General features: G+C 56.5%; 5 protein-coding genes across 5 annotated transcripts; 2 read left to right on the top strand and 3 right to left on the bottom strand.

Annotated features, from left to right (window-relative positions):
• Window positions 1-1378: 1378 nt before the first annotated feature.
• MAM_03488 (CobW/HypB/UreG, nucleotide-binding domain containing protein) lies at window positions 1379-3492 on the bottom strand (the record flags this gene model as incomplete). The annotated part of the gene is made up of 6 exons (XM_040822287.1): window positions 1379-2287; window positions 2351-2539; window positions 2606-2816; window positions 2873-3175; window positions 3230-3315; window positions 3373-3492. 6 exons carry the CDS (start codon window positions 3490-3492, stop codon window positions 1379-1381), a joined length of 1818 nt encoding a protein of 605 aa, XP_040679430.1.
• A 567-nt stretch (window positions 3493-4059) lies between these two features.
• Window positions 4060-7918, bottom strand: MAM_03487 (Ig domain protein group 2 domain protein; the record flags this gene model as incomplete). Its single annotated transcript, XM_040822286.1, has 5 exons — window positions 4060-4073; window positions 4136-5322; window positions 5384-5671; window positions 5735-5833; window positions 6468-7918. The coding sequence occupies 5 exons, from the start codon at window positions 7916-7918 to the stop codon at window positions 4060-4062; spliced, it is 3039 nt and encodes a 1012-aa protein (XP_040679429.1).
• A 1949-nt stretch (window positions 7919-9867) lies between these two features.
• On the bottom strand, window positions 9868-11571 carry MAM_03486 (pantothenate transporter; the record flags this gene model as incomplete). The annotated part of the gene is made up of 5 exons (XM_040822285.1): window positions 9868-10005; window positions 10065-10231; window positions 10290-11170; window positions 11259-11362; window positions 11449-11571. 5 exons carry the CDS (start codon window positions 11569-11571, stop codon window positions 9868-9870), a joined length of 1413 nt encoding a protein of 470 aa, XP_040679428.1.
• A 1726-nt stretch (window positions 11572-13297) lies between these two features.
• On the top strand, window positions 13298-14605 carry MAM_03485 (uncharacterized protein; the record flags this gene model as incomplete). Its single annotated transcript, XM_040822284.1, has 1 exon — window positions 13298-14605. The coding sequence occupies one exon, from the start codon at window positions 13298-13300 to the stop codon at window positions 14603-14605; it is 1308 nt and encodes a 435-aa protein (XP_040679427.1).
• A 993-nt stretch (window positions 14606-15598) lies between these two features.
• On the top strand, window positions 15599-17581 carry MAM_03484 (acetamidase; the record flags this gene model as incomplete). The annotated part of the gene is made up of 4 exons (XM_040822283.1): window positions 15599-15967; window positions 16108-17176; window positions 17253-17393; window positions 17466-17581. 4 exons carry the CDS (start codon window positions 15599-15601, stop codon window positions 17579-17581), a joined length of 1695 nt encoding a protein of 564 aa, XP_040679426.1.
• Between the last annotated feature and the right edge of the window lie 369 nt (window positions 17582-17950).

Raw genomic sequence — 17950 nt, 5'->3', positions numbered from 1 at the left:
ATTCTTTTCCCGCTCAAGGTTCGCAATGTCCGGCCATTGAGCACGGCCCAAGTGTTGGACCAGTAGCACATTGCCAAGACGCCCATCGAAATCAGAGCAACGTATTCAAAGTGCAGAACCAACTACATGTGCCTTTCCGAGACGCCTCGGCAAGGCTGAGCTTGTCAATGGAGCGCGAGAAGGGCTGGGATCGACAGTAGATTTGCTCACACACAAAACGACGTTGGCCCCGGCGATCGGAGCCAACGATGCGTGAAGCTCCGGCTTATGCTGCCTGAGCAGGGCGGCTGCTGCTGGGCTAACGAACGTTATTGCAAAGCGGGCCATTCAGATCCCGCCGCTCGACAAAGACAGCAGTCCCATCCAAGATGCAGGCAGGGATGGTCATCATCGGCTTCCAAGCCCCAGCCTACTGTGGAAACTGAGGCGTCGTGGGCGGCGGTGGGCATGGCCGTGCCCGCAGAATGCATGGCCAAGACGCACAAGTATGACTTGACGAGGCGCCGTGCCTGACCGAGATTTGCTCTTATGCTTATATTAGCGTTGAGCGGCAAGCAGGTGGCCCGTTTGCGTGTGTCGGGCGTCGTGGAACACACACAAACATGCCCATGGGCCATGGAACACACATCGTCGCACGTGGCCGCAAGACTCGCGCTGAGACGCCTCTCATATGCCCGTTCTGGGCGAGAACTTGGAAGTAACCTAACTAACTACAACGTCACCAGTCACAACGAGTAATGACACCCGATAGACGATTCCCTGCGTCTCCGGGCCTCCAACCAAACACCAGTACGACCCAAAGCACGCCCCAAGCTTTCATTCCTAAACACCGGGCCCCTTGCACTGAGACATTTCGTGACAAGTCAGCCACTAGCAACGACTGCGCCCGTGCCAAGGCCCCAAAGATAAGGGTCGATGTTGTGGTTTGCTTTTCTATGCTCGTCTCTTTGCCTTACGTTTCGTTTGCCAAGAACCAACAACGCCAGCGTCCGGGCGTCCGAACGTCTGGGGGAGGAAGCAGTCCTGTGGCAGGACGAGAGAAGAAAGTAATTTTGGCCGTCACTTGGGGGAGGGGTTCCCACGCGCGTTCGTTGTGTTTGCTCCCATGCGGCTCATGTATCCACACGGAAATATATCGACAGAAAAGAAAAGAAAAGAACGAAAAGGAAAGAGAAGGAAAACAAGCGAAAATGAACCAAGCTCCGATTGGTGAGTAACCCTCGGATCGATGGCCAAGTGCTACGTTCCATGCCACTGACATTACCCGTAGTGCTTGGATCCCGTCCTCATGGAATAGAGTTCTACCTGCGACATGAAAATGAAAAGCTGTGGCGCCCAGGCAGTGGTGTCGACCTTGGTTACGTCTTCAGTTGCCAAATCACCCACTGTGTTTGGAGTAAATGGTGTGCTTGTGGCCGTGGTGGCCCTCATCACCGTCATCATCTTCTTCGGTCCAGTCTGGGAATCCATCATCAAACACGTCCTGCAGCACCTCGACACGAAGCGCCCTGTCAAGCTTCTCGTCCGTCATGACCTTTTCCCACTCCCCCATCTCACCATCGGTAAGCAAGCACTCATCCAGCAGCGTCTCCAGGCTTGCGTGGTCTAGCTTCTCGCCAATGAAGACCAGTTCTTGTCGGCGATCACCCCACTGGCCGCCCTTGATGATATCGTGCTGAACAAGAGCATCGACCTCTTTATCGCCGGTAGTGTACGCTTCAGCCGGCAGCGTGCAGAACCAGGGTCGTCCGCCCGTCAAGGTCAGCATGGCACCGGCCTGTGACCAGTCTCCCGCTCGATGGGGGCGGGTGGCCAGGAAGAACTCGCCCTTTGATCGAAAGAGACGTCTAAAGGTGGGATGGGCACGTTTATTGGCCAGGATTGTGGCGTTGGATGGGATGTCCATGTCCATGTCCATGTCCGTGTCCGTGTCGACATCCATGGCCTCGTCGTCGCTTGCGTGTTTCCCTGGCTCCCCTTCGAGAGACGGCACAGTTCGGGCCGTAGATGCGGAGTTCTTCTCGGAATGTTCCGAGTCACTAGCACGTCTCTCCGACCCCGAGACTGATCCGGAATGAAGCGCATGGGTATGCTCGACCATGACGGCGTCTTGTTCATCCCCTTCTTCCTCGCCATCGTCGGGATGCTCCATTTGAAGAATGAACTTGTCATGGACCAAGCGAAACAGCCGTCGAGGGTGGAACGGTCTGCGTCGCGTGTAAATGAAACTCTGGATGTTGTACTCTTCGGTTTCTGGCTTGGGCGTCGCGACATTTCGTCCATTCACCTGGGCGATTGCGAGTCAGCGCACACAAAGTTTCGCAAGCCATCCAGTCCAACGCCTTATTACCTCGCGCACCGTCATCTCGTGGAGGTCTTGGAGCCACCCGTAGCCGGATTGGGCAACGTCCAGCCTGAACAATCCCGTGTTGACGAGTTCCTTGACATCCACCTTGCCACGGGTAGACTGTATAATCTTGGCCCTATGGTTGAGCTTCCTGATCAAGCTCATGGCTGCCATTTTAGTTTCCTCATCAACCTACAGATGAAGTTTGTAAGTGATTCAATTCTCCCCCTTGTAAGCTCCCGGTTTCCGAAGACTCACCATGTCGCTTTTGTTAAGAATGATGACCTCGGCGAACTCGATCTGGTCGACCATGAGATCCGAAACCGTTCGCTCGTCTTCCGCGGTAACGTCATTACGACGGGACGACAGGATATCCGCAGTGTCAAAATCATTCAGCATCGTGAAGGCGTCAATCACAGTAACGGTCGTGTCGAGATGAGCAAACTTTTGAAGTCCGCCCGCCGCTTTGCTATCACGCAGTCAGCGCGCATTACCACCCAAGACAGGGCGACATCCGGTGCTCACATTTGCTTGAGGACTCTCACAGTATTCTCGTCCAGCGGCGCGGCAGCGTCTACGCTCGCCAGGTCGCCCATGCGCTCGGCGAGGCGGGCGTCGAACGTTTCGGCAACCTGCTCCGGCTCGCTGATGCCGCTGCTCTCGATGATGATGTAGTCAAACTCCTCAAGCCGAGAGATGCGCACCAGCTCCTCGAGAAGATCCCCCCTTAGCGTGCAGCAGATGCAGCCGTTTTGCAGGGCAATGACCTTTTCCTCCGTTCTTGTCAGCTTGTGCGTCTTCTTGATTAGGGCCGCGTCGATGTTGATGCTGCACAGTAATTAGCCCACGCCGGCGGCAGCACGCGGCACGCGGCACACGCACGCTCCAATGTCGTTGACAACGACTGCTATTTTCAGCCCATGCTCGGCGCGGAGAATGTGCTGCAACAAGGTCGTCTTTCCGGCTCCCTGCAAGTCCGTCGTCAGCGTGAGGCATCTGACGACGCCGCGTCCAAGACGACATACCAGGAATCCCGAAAGAAGAGTAACCGGGACCGACCTCTTGGGGATGCTGATCTTGGAAGACTTCTTTTTGGACTTGCTTCCACCAGATGAGGATCTGTCCCTGCGTCGAGGAGCACCCATTGTGAATCTGTGAGGGCTGAAACGGCACTCTCTGCTGCAGCCCGCGATTCATCAAGGGGGGGTGGGTGGTCGAAGCCATTTCCAAAAACGAGGCACAGTTTAAATAGTGCACGATGTGGGATTTTCCACGCCCATCCCAGGGCTCAAACCTGGCCGTTGCACCTCTCCGTGCTTTTTGGTTCCCGTCTACTCGGAGATACATCGCCGCGTCCCGCCCATCAAGGTTGTGACCAAAGACCATCAAGGTAATGATGCAAATCAACCATGACATTCGAGTCGCTGTGATTGGCACGTCGCCTTGCCGCGGTCCGTGTCATGTCCTCGCTTCGTTGCAAATCCAAACGTCACCCCGTGCGCAACCGCAAACATGTCGTGGGAGAAAAAGACAATGAGGTACTTGTGATGGTATGGAGCCTTCTCCTTCACGGGCAAGATAATGCTACTCGGGCCATTGGAGTCCGGGACCATATCGGAAACATACCGCAGAAGGCAGGGTATGTAGTTATGAGAAGAAAGGGGGAAAGAGGTTGTTCTCCCCCTTGAGTTTGTAATTAATACTCGTAACGCTTACATGCGGCACCCTGTAAGGCTAGTTCTGGACAATGAGCACTTGTATCAATTTTTCATCTAGTACCTTTTATACCTTGTTTACTTGGAATTCGTCTACTGTTGTTATCCTCTTTATTTGTTCCGATTTCCCAGTGCATGGCCTCGATGCCCCTTAGCATTCCTCCTCTCCGATTAGAAGCCATGCGCAGTGAGATGAGTCCATCATCAGACTTCTTGGGCGTCAAGTTCTGGCCCAATGCACACACTCTTTCCAGTTGGCGACCAGCAGCCAACTCTGCCGAGCTGACACGGAATGTGCCGGCAACACGATTCGTCTCGCGTCCAAGGGTCAATGCCATCATATATGAATCATCATGTGACCAAGAAAGACTCATGTCACTCGTTCCAACGACCGCAGCCAACACCGTTCTCCCGCCCCTTCCCTTCAAAGCCTTTGAAGCCAACCTTTCCTCTAGGCCTATACGTTTCTGCCCCATGAGCGGTGCTGGGTTCTCTTGGAAGCAGAGGATGGGCTGACGGAATCCCTCGAACGCTTTGCAAAGTTGCACCGCGTTAGTGGCAAAAGTGGTGAAACTAGATGCGAGGCCTATCGGCGGGCCGTCGAGGGCCAAGACTGCCGATTCTTGGCATGGGTTTGGTGTATCCTCCTCCGCGTACATGCATTGGGGAGCTGCGTTGGTATCAGGCTGTACATCCACACTACTGTCGCTGATCTGCTGCTGAAGCGCGCAGTCTGCATCTTGCCAGCCAGTACAAGCTGCGCTCTCTTCAGGCTCTTCGTGTCCTGAAGCTGTTGATCGCGCAACTTTGGCGTTCGCAGCCTGAATAGAGCTGTCCAGGTGACGTTGCGCTGATTCCCTGGCATTCCGGAAGGCCGCGGCTCCCTGGATAACGGATTCACGGCTATAGGTCAAAGCATAAGCTCCAGCTTGAGTCGTGTGATACTCAGGCCGGCCCTCGGCCGTGGTGGGCGCGGTGACGTGGTGAGCGTACAGCTGAAGCGTACTAGTGCCCGCGTGGTAGGTCGAGCTATAGGTGTAGGCGTTGCCATCATAAATCGGCTGAGTTTTGTGGTAGTCTTGCAGGGCGTGTATGGCACGGGCACCATGCGCCCCGTCGTAGCAAGCCTGGCGCTGGGCTACGGAAGCATTCCCGTCAGGTCCCTTGACTACTAGGGAGAAATTAGGCGCCGCTGGGACGCTTAGGTGCTTGGTAGGGATGCCTGTTGCTTGTATAGACTGATCGCCCCTGAGCTTTTTACTGATGTCTCCTAGGCGAGCTGCATCACAGAAGTCTGGCCGAGGCTTTACTACATCCTCACTTGCATAGGCTGAAGCCCAGTAAACCGTACGTCTTGCTGGTTGTGAATGCTAGAGCCGCCAGCTCTTCATGCATCTGGGCCAGGTTGTTGGGTTCAGGGGCATTATTTTGATAACCGTGGCCCGCTCGGTATATGTTGTAATCCGTGAGATGCTGTTGAAACTGGTTGCCGTAGGCAGAAGACTTTTTCGTTCTGGCGATGACACTAGTTGCATTCGTCGATCGCGTGTGTCGACTTGGAGGCTTTGAAGAGCGACTTGGGCCCATGTCATTCGCGACAGTCTTCGGTCTGGCAAGCTAGACTGAACAGTCAACGAATCTGTTCATCATGGCAGGTGGCTTGAAAACATACGCCTCGAAGATGCCGGAGGTCGGGGCCACCGTGTCTCGCAAATTGAGCAAGTTTTGTTGTGTGCCAGCCAGGAACAGCAAATCTCGGCGACGGATGGGCCTGATTTCGACGGTCAAGCTCCACTAGGGCACGCCGCGTAAGCCAGACTTTCGAAAGGTTATACCAAAATCCTGGCGAGTAGCGCTCTCTCAAAGTTTTAGCCCTTTTGAAGAAAGCGTTGCTTCGCGAAAGCCCCAGTTCGTTTGCACACGGTCGCTTTCGGTCCTGTGGCCTCGCCGTAAGCGGCCCATTGTCACAGCCAGAGAGTGTGAATGGCGAATATATGTCGAGGGGAGGCGGGAGGTTGCGTTCATACCATGGGTCTGCATGTTCTGTTGTCCAACCATTACGCGCTCGGCTGTGTGACGCAGCTCCACGTTGCGAGCGCGCGGCACGACACGGGCCGCGGTTTACCCGGCGTCAAAATGCGGCTGCGCCAATCATCAATCACGACAAAAAACACAACACAATCCATCCCGTGTTCAAGGCGGGCTGTGTTCTGGCAGATGCAAAATGTTCGCTTTGATGATCCTCGAAAAACTCCAACTAATAGCCTCCCTTGCTGTTCACGGTACCATCAACACTACTAATACATCTAGCAAGTGTGCAGGCGGCGCAGAACGCTTCGCGATAATAGCCAAGCTGCAACTTGGGTCGAGGAGGATGTCTGCATCAAAGTCCTGGTCCATCATACGCGCCCCTGTTGGGCTTCCTCGTCGCAGAGACGGGGTTGCCGAAGAAGTCGAAGCCGCGGGTCCCCGGGATGATGGCGCCGTTGTTCAGCGCCGGCGACGATTTCTTCAGTCGATAACCAGAGACCGAGCTCAGGTCGTTTCCGCCCTTTCCGGCATCCAGGAACCCAGCGTCGCCCTGGATGCCATTTGCCGTTGGGCGCTCGACGCCGTCAAAGACGTTCCAGCTCCAGGTGATGCCGCTCCGCGCCGGCAGCCTCGATTTGCCGTTTCCCACGAAGATGTTGTTGGTGAAGTGCGCCTTGGTGGGCACGTTGATGTCGAAGCTCTTGCCGGCGCAGTACATGACGTTCTGGTAAAAGTACAAGGTGGGCTTGTTTCCGTCGCTGATCATTCGGCAGTCGTTTTCGAAGATGTTGTACCGCACAATCTGGTCGGCACCCCCGGATGATCCGCAGCCGTCGCAGTTGAGAAAGGCGCCGCCCGCGTTGTCACGGCTGTAGTTGTACTCGACGGTGCAGTTGCCCGTGTTGCCCCAGTCGCAGTCGAAGGCCTCGCTGTCAAACTGTGACATGACGCTCCCGTAGACGACGTTGTGGGACATGGTGGGATTGTGGTCGCCGAGAACCCAGATGCCCGCGAAGGTGCCGCCGGTCCAAGGATAAGCCCCCGTGCCGAGGTCAGAGGCAGTGTTGTAGTCGATCAGAGGGGCCTCGCTGAAGGAGACGATGATGCCGTCGCCGCCACAGGCGTGAATCTTGTTCCGCGTGACGCGAGCCTCGCGGCCGCGGTTGTTCGTTGCTCCGACTCGCACCTTGATGCCGCCGCCGCCGCAGTCCGACACGTCGTTGTTCTGGACCAGCACCTTGTCGTAGCGACTTCCCGTGTGCCGTGTGTCTACCAGGATCCCACACGACAGCGAGAAATCAGCCGAGCGCGTGGCCTTGTCCGTTTGACCGGCGACGTGGTGCACCGTGGTGTAGTCGACCGTGATTCCCGTGTGCGTCTTGCCGTCGCTGGCCGTGACGTGGATCCCCTGACGGGCCGCGAGTCCCGAGGCCGGGTTCGTCACCGTGAGGTTGGAAATCCGCCAGTAGTCCTGGTTCGTCAAGGTGACGGCAGCCGCCGCGCCCTTCCCGTTGATGACGGGGTTGTCTGCCGCGCCACCGGCAGGGTATCTGGTGATGCTGATGACCGAGTCTGCCTTGCCGACGCCCATGGGTGACAATGTGCCGGTGCAGGTGGTGCCGGCCTTGAAGGCAATCACGTCTCCGGCAGAAAAGGTTGGCGAGTTAACCTGCCCAAGACTATTCCACGGCCTGTCCTGGCTTCCGACTCCCGCGCTGCTCCGGGAACAGTCGACATAGTACCGCGTGGCCTGCGCTCCAGACGACAAAGCGGCCGAGGCCAACAGTGCCGCCGCGGATGCGGTCTTGAGTGACATGTGCTGCATGGCGGGCAAAATAACACAAAGCTCTCGAGACAAATGTCACGTAAACGAGGACCGGCGCGCGGACTCGTCACGGTAATCAGCCACGGGGAGCTTTTGAGACGGGGAACTGTCCTTGGTCGAACTGATGCGTCGACGGCTTCGAGATTTCTTTATAGCCAGCAGCTTGCCAGAGGCTGACTGCCCTGCGGCGGCTTTATTTTTTGGAAGCTGTTGATTTCGTTTGCAGCGGATGACAACTACTCTGGCTGGTCGGTGGTGTTGCACGACGAGCGTTTAGCCTGCGCTGCCTCCCCCCGGGCAAGGATGGCGCCATTTTCACAAATATAGGTCTATGCTATTACTATTACTCCATAGCGTCACGACGCCGTGACTCTTTCTGTGCCTCTACCCGCGGCGTGGGCCGGATTTCGGGAAATATGATAACTATGTCGGGAAGGTCCCTCGGCAACCCCCCGTCGCCGGTTTCAGGATTATGCGCCTGCCTCTTCGGCAAGACCCCGCTTTTTGACTGTTGGAATAGTTACTAGAAGGTGTGGTTTCATTGCTTGTCAATGCCTTAACCCACAACGCTTAGTCCTCAGTATCATTTTCAGCCCTTGTACTTCTCCGCAATGTTCATTGTTGTCCACTCGCAACTACTCGCCTATTGCAACACTCTCATCCTCCCGGGTGCTTGTATCGTTGGGAAGCTTTGCCGACGCCTGAAAATAGGCGCTTCTCCGATGAGCAGCTGCCCACGCACTGGACTGGCAAGTAACCAGACCCCGGTCTTGTTTACAGAGACTACGACTTGTATGAACATGGCAACGGGCTGCTTTGGATGGCGAACGTGAAGGATTGCTAGACGCGACTTGCACAATGTAGAGACGTCGTTGCCAAGAAGGGTTGCGACACAACTACAGCGGTCGCCTCCGCGGTTGAGGAGCTACTTGACAAGCATCTCGGCTTCCCTGCCGTTGGAAGAGGTGTTCTGGGAAAAAAAGCACAGAAGCTGCCCCCTTTCCCTCGCCAACATGCGATTGGCTCTGTCATGCAATGATTAGCCGACGTGCCAATCCTCTTGGTTGCCGTGCTAAGCGCAGAACATTTTAGGGATCAATAAGATGAGCTTCGTACGCTAGGCCTTGTGAATCCCGCCTCCTCCTTCCTGAGAGACCAGTCTTTCGATTTGGGGCTTGATCATTTCCGCCGACGCACCGGGATCGGTGGCGCATACCGCACTTTCTTGGCAGCTGACAGCTGCCGATACGCCAGAGATGAACCAAAGATAGACTGGCAACATTGTGTCTCGCTGAGTAAAGTCTGCCGATGATCTGCTAGAGGCTGTCCGGTAGTAGTACAGCCTAGGTCAACTGCCTGCTCGGCTGGAGTCGTGTTGATGAGAGGTAGGGACAAGAAACAACGACGCTCGACCAGATATAAATACTGCCGTGGCAAAGGCACTCAAAAAGTACGACGAGTTGGACAATGTCGAAATTTTGTTCTCCATGTTTCTTGTCCTTACTCTGGTTCGAGTCCATGCCCATCATGTAAAGGTGCTTGGCAGAGTGATCCGACCGACTGAGTCCCTTTGGCTGCAAAGCCGACTGAGACGGTTTCGACAGACAGTCGATTTGACAAATTCGGCGAGGCCAGTCGACGGACACTTGGTGATGATTATTGGCAATAGAAGCCTGACGATGCGAGCTTGCGTTGCATTTTTCGCAAGGATCGCTTCACAATGTCGGCTTTTGCTGGCTTTAGTGCCTGGCAATGTCGCATTGCTACTGGAGAACACCCAAGCCCGGGTCTGGGAATATTCTTGGTTGTCGGGTTGAGCGGAAAATGCTGCCTTCTTCCTCCGTACTCGATGCGTCCTTGATTCCGATCAGGGTTGTCGTTGCTAGTAGTATGTCGTATAGGTCCCTTGCTCCTCAACAAGCCGGGTTCAGCAATCAGCTAGGCCCAACCTACGCCTTTTGAAGCCCTCCCCCAGGCTCTTGAGCCTCTACAACCAAGGGCCTCTTGTTTCTGCGATCCAGCAGCGATAACCCGGCCGTCCAAAAGATGAGAGCAACAGAGCAGGCAATCATTGCCCACATGCCCCGCTGAGTACCAAATAGTTAGGGACCGTGCTGCGTGACGTTTAGGGGAGGATTCAACCCACAACAAACCAAGGCGCCATGGATGCGCCGTAGAATATGATGCTCCACCATGCGTTGACAGCATTGTTACCAAGGTTCATGCCGGCGAGGACGACGCTCCGAAAGGTGGCTTGCTCATATCTCATGGCGTCGTTGCACCAGGCGAAGAAGGTCGCTTGGCAGGCGTAGACTATAGCGCTGTTCAATATTGTGCGCAGGCCGTAGTTGTGGAGACGGCATCTTCTCACCTAAACCTGCCATGTAGTAGGCGGCCATTGTAACGACTGTAGAGTGTGGGTTATTGGGGTCTCGTGACGATGCCAAGACCATGACGGAGGTCGCGATGCTCGTGGCGCCGATGAAGTAGCCGACGAGATAACGCTTGCCGCCGAGGAAGTCGGTCAACAGAGCCCAGAAGAGGGTTGACACGATGCCGACGGCAGGGACGCCGCTAGGATAATTGTTCTTCTGGGAAACGGTATACTCGTTGACCGGATGGTTTTGCAGGAAAAGGGCAAACAGGGAGTTGGTACTGAAACTTTCCAGCTCACCAGCAAGGCACCACAGGCCAACAAAGCCCCACCAGTACCAGGACGACAAGACCTTCTTGAGGAACTTGAGGGTGATGGGGGACTGCTCAGCAACATCGGGAACTCGAGAGACGGCGATTTTTTTCTCGTCCCCAGTGAGGTAAAAGGCGGCAGTCGTCTTGGGGGTGTCGGGGAAGAAAATGACACCGTAGACGGCCACGGGGACAGTGAGCAAGCCGTCAATGATGAAGAGCCATCGCCATCCCGCAAGGCCAAGACGACCATTGAGGCTTTTGTAGATGCCAGACTGGATGAAGCCACCAATGAGGGTACCAGCCAGACCGGATGATGTAAATATGCCGCTGCGCTTGCCGAGCTCGCGCTCAGTATACCATGCACCAAGAATGTAATGTGTGCCGATAAACGTCGAGGCCTCACAGATGCCTTGGAAAAAGCGGATGGCCATGATAGACTGCGGGTTATGGACGGACGCAGTGACCATGGTAAGACACCCCCAGAGAATCATCATGGAGGGAAACCAGAAGCGAGGTTTGACATAGTGAAGGGACAGGTTGGACGGCACTTGGCCAATGACGTAGCTGCAAGAGGCTGTCAGCGATCCATGTGTAAAGTAGAAGACGCGTCTCATGGTCGAGGATCTAGGATGTAGGAAGACGGTCTCCTTACCCGATGGTGAAGCACGTGTTGATTTCATTGATCTGGTCGCCCACAAAGCCAAGGTCCTCCTTCATGCCCGATACGTAGGCATTGGCAAGATTGGTCCGATCAAGCTACAAGGCCATGGGAGATGTCGTCAACCACTTGGTCCCGAGTCATGGGCGAAGACGTGGCGTGCGGGCACTGCGAAGCAACTCACGTAATTGACCAGGTAGCTGAGGCAGCAAAAGGTGAGGATGAAGAAGTCGATCTTTTGGACGAGTCTCCGTTCTCCAGGCTGGTATTGCACATGGAAGTAGCCGCGAAGCTGTGAGGAGCCCATGCTGGACGATGATTGTTGTGGCGGGCGTGGACGGACCAGACGAGAAGCGCACACATGTGCACATGCGGCGGAGGAGCAGGTGGCGACAGAACAGAAGCCGGAGAGGTCGCGAAGGATCAATGCCGCAGCAGAGATGTCGCAATCGAGGACATGTTCAAAAAGCTGCCCGGGTGGAGAGCCCAGGTAGCTCGAGTCTCGTCTCGTGGTGGACGCGGCGATGATGATAATTTCGGTCGATGGGCGCGATGGGCGCGATGGGCGCGATGGACGAGACGACTATCTGTGGTTGCACCGGATCGATGGTAACTCGGCTTGTGAGACTGGAACTTGCGGATCAGACGCGACATGGATTGATGGAGCACTGTTTTCCGCCGACTGCAGGTAACGTTGAAGTTGCATCCATGATCCACGTGTTGAGCACCCGAGTCGGCGTGGAGCCTGGCGCTACCAGGAAGGAAGGAGCACTCACTCACTGCCTTGCCGACATGCGGCGCTTCAGAGTTGGACAGCTGTCGATAGCCGCCCGGCGCCCGCCCGCTCCTCGCTGGCGAGAAATGAGAAAAGCTTGTGCGGTCGAGTGTCATGTCCAGATCGTACGCCTATTCGAACTGTAACAACGTCCAAGGCTGCTGTGCCTCTTGTCGCGAGCGCGAGCTGCTCTCCGTGGGGAATAGGCAACGAGGCAGGCTTCGGCTTCCTCCTCAGCGCCTTCTTTTTCGCCGTGGCCGCCGCGTCGTTTATTATATGAACCGAGAGCTGCCTCCGCACGGGTCGCCATCCGACTAGCCAAGGTCCGGCCGGGCCTTGATCGCCTCAACGGCTCCTCCCATGGTGTGGGACGTGACACCTCCGGCGCTGGCGCAGCCCTGGTCTAGAGAGAAGCCTGGCGCACGCTTGGAAACGCGGGCTTCAACGGCTGGGGATGGCCATGCTGCAAACGTGAGCAGTCACATTGTCGGAGTCATGCGTGCTCATGCTCGTGCTCATGCTCATGCTCATGCTCATCGACGCATTCCAGCCGCTCCGATGCCCGATTTCCCGGAAAATGCTCCGTCTAGCCAACTTTACACAACACGATACAATTGTGGCGCACCGGCCTCACTGCACTGCACTCAATCTCAAACCCGGGCCCGGCAAGCCACAAGTCCTTTTTTCGTCCTCGGGTGGTCAAGGTCAAGGTGTGATATGATGCCTTCTATTAATCCTGCCCGCCTGCCTGCCTCCATGCTTCCCTGCTTCTATTGTTGCATGTCTTCCTCCTTCTCCATCTTTCTATTGCCCTCCGCCTCGGCAATACTTAACCGGTCCCGCGGCCGCTCTCCCATTACAGCATGTACAAAATGCCCTCTTTCCCATCCCAGTAACGAATCTATTCTCGTCATCTCCCTCTTCCTCTCTCCCTCTCCCTCGCCCTCTTCAAACCCATCACCGTGGCCTCTCACATTGCGCCGTCTTGCCTTGATAGCGAACATGGATGTCGAAACTCGGGCACTAGCCGACTAGTCCCCTGCTCAACTCAACCAAGGGCTCTTTCGCATCAGCTGTCGCTATTCCCACCGGCGGTGCCTGATGCGCGTATCCCCTCGGCATGGTGCCACCAGTGGAGGAGAAGCCGCGCGGGAAGCCGCGTGGAATGCGCCGAGACCGGGACTGCCACAGCTGCAAGTCAAGGAACATCAAATGCGATTTGAACCGCCCATCATGCTCGCAATGTCTCGAGGCCAAGATGGTGTGCGCCGGCTATCCGCAGCGCGTCATATGGGCCGCCGACAGATTGGGCAAGGACTATCGAAGCGCGCCGTCGGCAGCTTCTGCTTCCCCCCCTGCCTCGGCCTTGCCCTCGTCACTGTCGTCGAATGCCGCCAAATCGCAAAAGAGACGGCGGAAAGAGCTCGCGCCGAAGCTCGCCGACGGCAATGCTCCGTCGCCGGAACAAGACGTCAAAAAGACACCGACGAGTGATGCCGCGACGGCAAAAAGCGAAAGCCCGGTCCTGGAATGGCGTCGACTGCCGGCCGCGGATCAAAACAGCTTCATTACCAGTCTCGTCGCCTTTTGTCAACACATTATATCATCAGACGGATCGGCAGCATACCATGGTCGTCACCTCTCGTCTGAAGCCGTCCGACTCATCTCCAGGCTTCACGATCTGATGCAGGCGCGTATCGAGGGCCGCTCAACTGGGCCACTTGCCGGGGGGGACACGCGGGACTCTGTAGAGACGGCTCGCCACCGACTTGCGGCGTTGATTGGCCTCAACGAGGCTCTTGAAGCCGCAAATCCCTTTGCCTTCCTGGGAATCGCCGCCTTTGCCGTGCTCGAGGTGTGCGACAGCCCTTTCGGTGAGTGGCAGCGGCACCTTCACGGCGCCAAATCCCTTCTAGATTGCCACTGCCCGGACCAGCGTGCCTTGGAAAGGCTGTCCCACACGGTGACGGGTCTGACAGACATCGTGGCCCGATTGGTCTGGTGGGACACGCTGGGAGCCGTTGCCAGGGGCAGCAGGGGTCTTATTTTTGATGACTGGCATCGGCAGGCGATTGACCAGAGCATCTTTGAGGTCGTGGGATGCTCGGCAGATACCTTCGACCTCTTTAGCCGGGTCGCCCAGGGTCAGGTTTCCACCGATGGCTTGCGTTGCTGCATCATGGCTGTGGACCAGCTTGCCCAGGTCGACTCGGGCGAGTCTGCCTGGGCCCTCTCGGCCAACGTCAACCGTTGTGCATCCGCCATTGCCGTGCTGGCCCAGTGTGAGGACACGGCGGCAGACGGCCATGCGCACCGAGCCTTGGATTCGGCTGTCGAGCGTGCCTGCCAACTCATTTCTCGCATGAACCCATCGTCCATCTACTACATTCACGTAGCCGTATCGGCCTACTTGGCCGGCATGCATGCTGCCTCCACCCATCAGTGCAGAATTCTGCGAGCGTATTGGCATCACTGCAACCATGCAGGCGTCCAACGGTACCCTGACGGCTTGGCCAAGTGCGAAGAGCGCTGGAGAGAGAGAGGACTGGCGGGACGGGTCGAGTGAGTGAGGTTGGATTGGTTGCGCAGGAAGACATGACGGATCCAAATCCGAGATGCATTTTCACAGCCCTTGACCTTGGCCAATGACGAGCACGTCGCTTAAGTACTTGCTCGACACTGACCACACTGACTGACCGCCTGGTTACTACTGAGTACTTTGAGTAAGTAACTACGGAGTACTGACTGGCACCAAGCACGAAGCCACGCCTCGTCGCATAAAAAGTGGGTCAACGAGATGCATACATACATAAGCGGCTGCTTGAATCGACTGGATGCATGTAAGTGCCAAGTACTCAACTCCTACTCGGTAGTCCCCCGACGCCCATTTTCCTCGCACGTCATTCCCACCGCATGCCCTCGACTACAACATTGCGTGGAACGTGTAGGCACGCTTCTGTAAGGGGGAACCATTCTATCTCTCGGTTGTCACCCTCGTCGTGTCCTCCACCGAGTGCTCAGTTCAGACGCGTCTAACCACGAACTTGATGACTCTTGGTCGACGGCCGTGCCGTAGGACAAAGGGTGTCCCTACGGCTTTTGTCCCGGTCACTCCGTCGTCAGGTTACTCAAGTATGCATGGACCATTGACCCTTCTCACCCTGCATGCGTCCGCAGACAAAATCTCGTCTTGACGACAGTTTCGGCTTCTCGCTGCTTCAGCTGGGCCGTCACACATTGCGGAGAGTGGACCACATGGCACCTTTCGTGCTCGGACTAGTAGAGCCAAAGTCTGCCCAACGCGCTGGCCTCGGGCAATAGTCCGTCTCTCTTATTATATGTCGATCCCGCATTTTCCGAGCTATGCCGAGGTGGGCGTACGACCGACCGATTCGTTGTGGGCTGGCTGAAGAGTGTCGACCTGTCTGGGGACGACAACTGGGAATCACCATCACCTTACCCTCACCGACAGCGACAGCGACAGCGACAGCGACAGCGACAGCTACGGCGACGGCGGCTGTTGCGGGCGTGAGGCTTCACTTCAGTGCCACCATTCAAAATGACGTCAGCCACATTGGAAGCCGTGAATGGAACATTCGGCACAAACGGAGCGCATGAGACGAATGCTGCGAACCGGTCCAACGAGACCAAAGGCCGTGCGTCTTGGGAGCAAATAGGCTCCAGGAAGCGACAAGAACTGCTCGCTTCTATCCCAGAAGAATGGCTTATCCCGACTGAAGTACTCCCAGCCGAGACCGAGGATGATGTGACGCAGTGGCCAGAGACGTGCGGCTGGTTCACAGCCGAGGAGCTCGCCATTACAGGCTCGACGGCTACAGAACTGATTCCGAAGCTCAAGTCCCGGGAACTGTCTTCCGAGCAGGTCACGAGGGCCTTCTGCAAGAGAGCCGCAGCCGCCCACCAGTTGGTAAGTTGCGTACACACGTACTTATTCACACACTCGCTCGCTCACTCACGCGCTCACGCGCTCACGCCTCCTACATACGTTTCTGTACGAGTTTCTGCTTTCACGTCACACCTCCTCACTAACGCGCACGTCACATGTAGACAAACTGTTTGTCAGAGACCTGTTTTGACCGCGCCATCAAGACAGCCAGGGCCAGAGATGTGCATCTCAAGCAGACGGGCAAGCCCGTGGGTCCTCTCCATGGCCTCCCAATCTCGCTCAAGGACAACTTCAATCTCCGCGGCTTGGATGCCACCGTCGGTTTCGTATCTCTCGTGGGCGACGCAGCCAAGGCGGATTCCACTTTGGCACAGCTCCTGGAGAATGCCGGGGCCGTCTTTTATGTCAAGAGCAACACTCCCACCGCCATGATGATTGCAGAAAGCGTGAACAACATATTCGGCCGCACTGTCAATCCGCTCAACAGGAAGACGACGAGTGGCGGCAGCTCCGGGGGCGAGTCTGCGCTGCTCGCCATGAAGGGAAGCCCGCTCGGCGTCGGGTCAGACATTGGCGGCTCGCTTCGGATTCCTGCCGCCTGCACCGGCATCTTCACCCTTCGCCCATCGTCTGGCCGGTTCCCGGTGAGAAACATGCGCTCCGGCATGCCGGGGCAGGAAGCCGTGCAGTCGGTCAACGGTCCCATGGCGCGAACCCTCGACGACATCGCCATGTACACCAGGACGGTTGTGCGTGGTCAGCCCTGGCTGCTGGATCCACGATGCTTGCCCATCCCATGGCGCGACGTGCAGCTGCCCGACAAGCTCAAGATAGCCGTCATGTGGCACGACAACATGGTGCGTCCAACACCCCCGGTGACGCGTGCCCTCCGCGACGTCGTGTCCAAGCTCGAGGCTGCCGGCCACGATGTCGTGGAATGGGACCCTGTTGACCAGAAGGAGGGTCTCGCGCTTCTGGGTCGCATGTTTGTCGCAGACGGAGGCACCGCCATCCGGAAGCAGCTGGAGAGAACGGGCGAGCCGTGGAGGCCCGAGATGGAGCAGTACAGGATAGCAAAGGAGCTGTCGACGTACGAGATGTGGAACCTGCAGCTGGAAAGGGTCGATTTCCAGAACCGTTATCTGGACCGCTGGAACAGGGCGGGCATCGATGCCATTCTGTGCCCTACCATCCCCTTCAATACCGTCAAGAACGGCACATTCAAGCACGGTAGGTTGTGCCCCGAGGAGCGGGCCAAAATCATGCGTCGGCAGGGCTAACGTGGTGATGGGGCTTGTACCACCAGTCGGGTACACGGGCGTCTACAACGTCCTTGACTACTCTTGTCTTTCTTTCCCGACTGGCCTGACGGTTGACGAATCTATTGACCGCATTGAGGAACTCTACCAACCTCTGGGGTCAGACTGCGAGTCGATCAATGCTGACTGTAAATAGTCCCCCGCCCCCTTTCTTCCCCCCTCACGGAAAGGTCAAAGTACTCATCATGGATGTATGGCAGACGACGCCAAGACTATGCACGGCCTTCCGATTAGTCTGCAGCTTGTGGCGCGGCGGTTGGAAGAGGAGAAGGTCTTGGCCATGGGCAAAAAGGTGCTGGAGGTGCTGCACTCTTAGGCGAAATGCGACAGGATGGATGGATGGATGGGACAATGGTGGCTCGAGCATACATGTACCTGGCATGTACGACTAGTCTGACTTTGATACGAACTGACGACAGCTTTTATATAAGGCGAAAAAAAAAATGCAGAGCAGGATCAGCCCCAGCCTGCCATAGTATGATTTGCGTGTACCCTGTACCAGGCGGCAAGGACGTGGCGGCGCCATTTATGGAGCCAAACCCTCGCACGTTGCGTGTGTCTTGTTCTCTGGGGCTACAGGACTTGTAGTTGCAGTTGGAACTAGTCCCGACTTTGGGCTGTTTGTTTGTCGTCAAGACGATGGACAGTCTGTCATGTGTTGGCCGTGGCTAGCTGTGTTGCTGGA

The sequence above is a fragment of the Metarhizium album genome (genome assembly GCF_000804445.1).
Source record: "Metarhizium album ARSEF 1941 chromosome Unknown scaffold_7, whole genome shotgun sequence".
NCBI lineage: Eukaryota > Fungi > Ascomycota > Sordariomycetes > Hypocreales > Clavicipitaceae > Metarhizium > Metarhizium album.
Note: the sequence above shows the minus strand (reverse complement) of the source record. Positions and strands in the feature narration are given on the sequence as shown.